This window comes from Cydia strobilella, chromosome Z (genome assembly GCF_947568885.1).
Source record: "Cydia strobilella chromosome Z, ilCydStro3.1, whole genome shotgun sequence".
In the NCBI taxonomy this organism is placed as follows: Eukaryota; Metazoa; Arthropoda; class Insecta; order Lepidoptera; family Tortricidae; genus Cydia; species Cydia strobilella.
Genome location: NC_086068.1, coordinates 24694580 through 24698395, shown reverse-complemented (window position 1 = coordinate 24698395; position 3816 = coordinate 24694580). Strand labels below are relative to the sequence as shown.

The window sequence follows — 3816 nt, the reverse complement described above, 5'->3', positions numbered from 1 at the left end:
AGAATGACCTTCGGATTTTAGAAAGATACATCGGATATCGGCGGTAACACGCGAAGGTGATACTGCTGTTCTGCTTTCTTATTAACTCACAAAAAGTTTTAAATTTACCGCAAAAAGTTAGGGATACCTATTGTCTCAATATAAAATAAGCCCTAATTTAATGACATTATGCTTAATATTCGGTAGATGACTATATGTGTCGTTTTCAATCAAAAGGTACCACATTGTCGCTTGCCATAAGGACGCTCTGACAGGTTATTCGTATAAAGATACAATCTAATTTCGTTCTTATGGTAAGTGACAATGTGGTACCTTTTGATTGAAAACGTCACATATTGCGATTTGATCTAAATAAAATAGAATCAGGATTGTTGAGATTGTATCAGAATATCTTAAATATCTCTGGAGTTTAAAGAGCACATTGCTCCAATTTTGGCGCACATTTGACACATTGCTAGCACTAACTCCTGACGTATACCGCAGCTCCATTTGTTGGTGTACACCCGCCATCCTGATACTCACGCCAACCCCAATGGAAAATTGTAATATTATTGTTATGGTGGTATTAATTACTCTATATAGTTTAAGGTTGAAAAGACGACCACACTCTTTGTGTGTTGGATTGCAACTAAATCAGTAAGAGACTGTCATTTTCTCTCATTTTCTATTACGCGATTATGTCCGATTTTACCCGAAAAACGAATGTCATTCTGAGAGTTAACGGCAATACTACTCTTTGGTTAACGGCTTATACTACTCTTTGGTTAACGGACTGTAAGTTAGCTTATTGTGCATGGAGACTGTGCTTAACCTTTTCGACGCAGTGTCAATAACAAAAGCTGTCACTCGGGCGCCACGTCACCGAAGTGTCAAAACTGAAATTGAACTTTATGCACAATCACGTAGGTCTATGTTGCTCTGTGGCCTGTGACCGATTAATCTATCTTTGGCGTTGGACCTGCGGTGCCGATATATCCGTCATTGGCGTCCAAAAGGTTAAGGGAAACATTATTTTATTTTTGAAAATGAACAAAACATCATTTAAAGATTTCAAAGCTTTTTAATTTTTTTAAATTTTGCTTGCCTAAAAATATTCCTGAATACTAAATATTCGATCCATACAGCTGGAAAACAATGGATGGAGAAAGCGAAGCAGAGAGATGATTGGATAAAATTGGAGGAGGCCTACACCCAAAGAGGGATCCATATAGAAGATAACATTTAAATTACAAATACAAAAACCATATAAAACTTCTTATGGAATAAAGGGCTATAATAAATAAATAAATAATAAATATTCGATTTTATGGATATTTTGTACGACAGATCCCTATGTCTGCACATTATACTTGGTGTCGCCAAAGACATAATACGTAACATGCCTCGGAAATCAAGAAAAAGTTATGCTCAAAATAGATGGTGCCACACCTTTGGCCTATACTTGTGTAGATGGCATTAGAATGGCGCTTCAGTTCTTCTTTCACTGTTTCTGAGACACCCTGTATTACTTTATGGATATAAAGTTATACTAGTCAAACAATAGTGGATGAGAAATCAAACTTAAAACATAGTTTCAAACAGTGTTTAGCTAACTAGCTCAGCTTGGCTAGTCAAGCCTTCCGTGACAACCTTAAAGAAAATTAAAGTGTATTTTTTTGACCCACAAGCATAGCCACTGAGGCGGTTCGTTTGAAACCGTGTGTAAACTCCAACACTGCAATCTTCTTCGGCATTGCCACAATCACCGTATGTCCAGCTTCTCCTTCCATAATGTCAATCTGTATGATCGGACACATTGATAACACTGGGCAGTCGTATCTCTCCATGAAGTTATACTGTTTCACCGGTTCTGAGTTGAACAAATCAAATTCTCCGTCACCAGTGTATGGTGCATAGTAGATACGTAGCACACCCCAGTTGCAACCAACAAATGCGACATCACCATATACCCGGACAACTACTATGTCACGCAACGGGCCTTCAGGAATGGTGTGGTTCAGGACGTACATCCACTGGATGTAGACTCGCCAATCCATATGTTCTAAAAAGTTGTATCCCCTTAGTTGGTGCAGCAGGTTCGAGTCGGAATCAATACTACAGCTGAAGTGGAGGTCATTATCGTTAACTACAGTGTAAATGTTTCGTTGGAACGTTAATACATGGAGCATATCTGTAAAACCTAGGCACATGACTTCGTCCGTTGAGTTGGTTATATACTGCTCTCTAAGATCACCATCCTCTAACGGGCATACATATAGCTGGTCTTCTAATGTGACATAGTATACTTTGTTTTTTGCCAATATAAATGACTTCACATTGTCAAATGTGACATTTGTTTCATATTTAGGTTTTTGGATTGCTTTCCTGATAATAAACAAATGCAGATGGTAGCTGAGTATGATAATATAATCTTCGTTTTCCGTATATCTTAAATAATCACCGGTAATGCTTGAGCGTTTCGATTTCTCCAAAGTATCAATATCATAGTACACTATGGCTCCCTTTTTGTGAACTCCAATGATGCCGTCTCGAAGTATTTTGAAATTTTGTATTTCCTCACTAATACCGGAAGCTGCTGCGAACTCATCTCGCTGCTCTTTGGCCTGCGAGAGCTTCGACCAAAGAGACAACGATCGGTAAATATGGAACCATAAGACACCAGGTCGCGCTTTGATTCGGGCTATCTTATAGATGTTCCTAAAGTCCCGTCTGCAGTGCGATTGCCATAAATGGTCGCTTCGGGACATCCTGTCGACTATCATCTTCCACCTTGAGCATACTCGGCGGCATGCCGTAAAGTCTTGCGCACTTAGTAACGAGAAAATAAACTGCAACACTTCTGTAGGCAAGTTGCCTATGTAGCATTCGATGTCGTATGTCATTTTGCTGATTTGTGAATTAGCGGGGTTGAACACTGCTTTAGGATCGTTTATACATACATGTCATACATTTTTCTTGGTTTTTGTGGGATTTTAAATCATTTTTTGTCAAAACTGGAACAGGATGTACTGAAGGTGAAGCAAGAAAATATCGATCAATGGACACAACTGTCAGCTGTCACTAGCGTAGTATATCCCAGTGGTTGGAAACTCTCCTGTTATGAACAAATGTATGGCAAAGATATTTGTCATTACTTGTCAGTGGCGTGGCGTTGGCAGCACTGCTGAAATGAAATGCCAACTTGACATTAATGCGTATATACGAGCGGCAACCATTTTGAAATATAAAATTCGTGTGCAAAAACTGCAAAATAATATCAGTTTTCTAAAATTGAGTTGAGCACATTTGCTTCTCTTTTATATTATTGTGTGTACTTTGAATTTTGTGTTTTTGAAAAAGAAACCCGTACTATTATAAAATAGTGAAAATGGCCGGCAAAAACCGATATTGTGAAATATGCGGTGTCAGAGAAATCACTCGAGGAGGATTCTTTGCCAGATTTCCCAAGCATGAACAGCGGTAAGTCAAAAAGTTCCAAAATACAACTAGGGAACAAGTTATTTCATTAAACATTTTGATTTTTTAGCCGCGTAAGCTGAAGGTCGACCGAGACGCCGATTCAAATCCGGTGTCCATCTCTCCCTAATACCGTAATAGGAGGACAAGCACGTACTGCTCGCCCTTAGTGTCGGTCAAAGACTTCCTAGGCATTTAAAGATGACGTCTATTACAATTTATAAGTTCCTAAAAAAATGTTATTTGCTATTTATGCGGTGTGTTATTAGAAATTTGAATTTGCTGTTTGCTTAATAGTTAGGGTACAGGGTACTTATAAACCGACACAACACATTATTCATCATCATCTCAATCAATCAA

At 38.4% G+C, this 3816-nt stretch overlaps 1 protein-coding gene across 1 annotated transcript; it reads right to left on the bottom strand.

Moving 5' to 3' along the window:
* Positions 1 to 1040: 1040 nt before the first annotated feature.
* On the bottom strand, positions 1041 to 3103 carry LOC134754124 (uncharacterized). Its single transcript, XM_063690203.1, has one exon. The coding sequence runs from the start codon at positions 2880 to 2882 to the stop codon at positions 1641 to 1643; it is 1242 nt and encodes a 413-aa protein (XP_063546273.1). The 5' UTR covers positions 2883 to 3103; the 3' UTR covers positions 1041 to 1640.
* Positions 3104 to 3816: the final 713 nt, after the last annotated feature.

Coding starts and splice junctions, on each gene's coding strand:
- LOC134754124 (XM_063690203.1), bottom strand. CDS start 2,882: ATGACATACGACATCGAATGCTACATAGGCAACTTGCCTACAGAAGTG.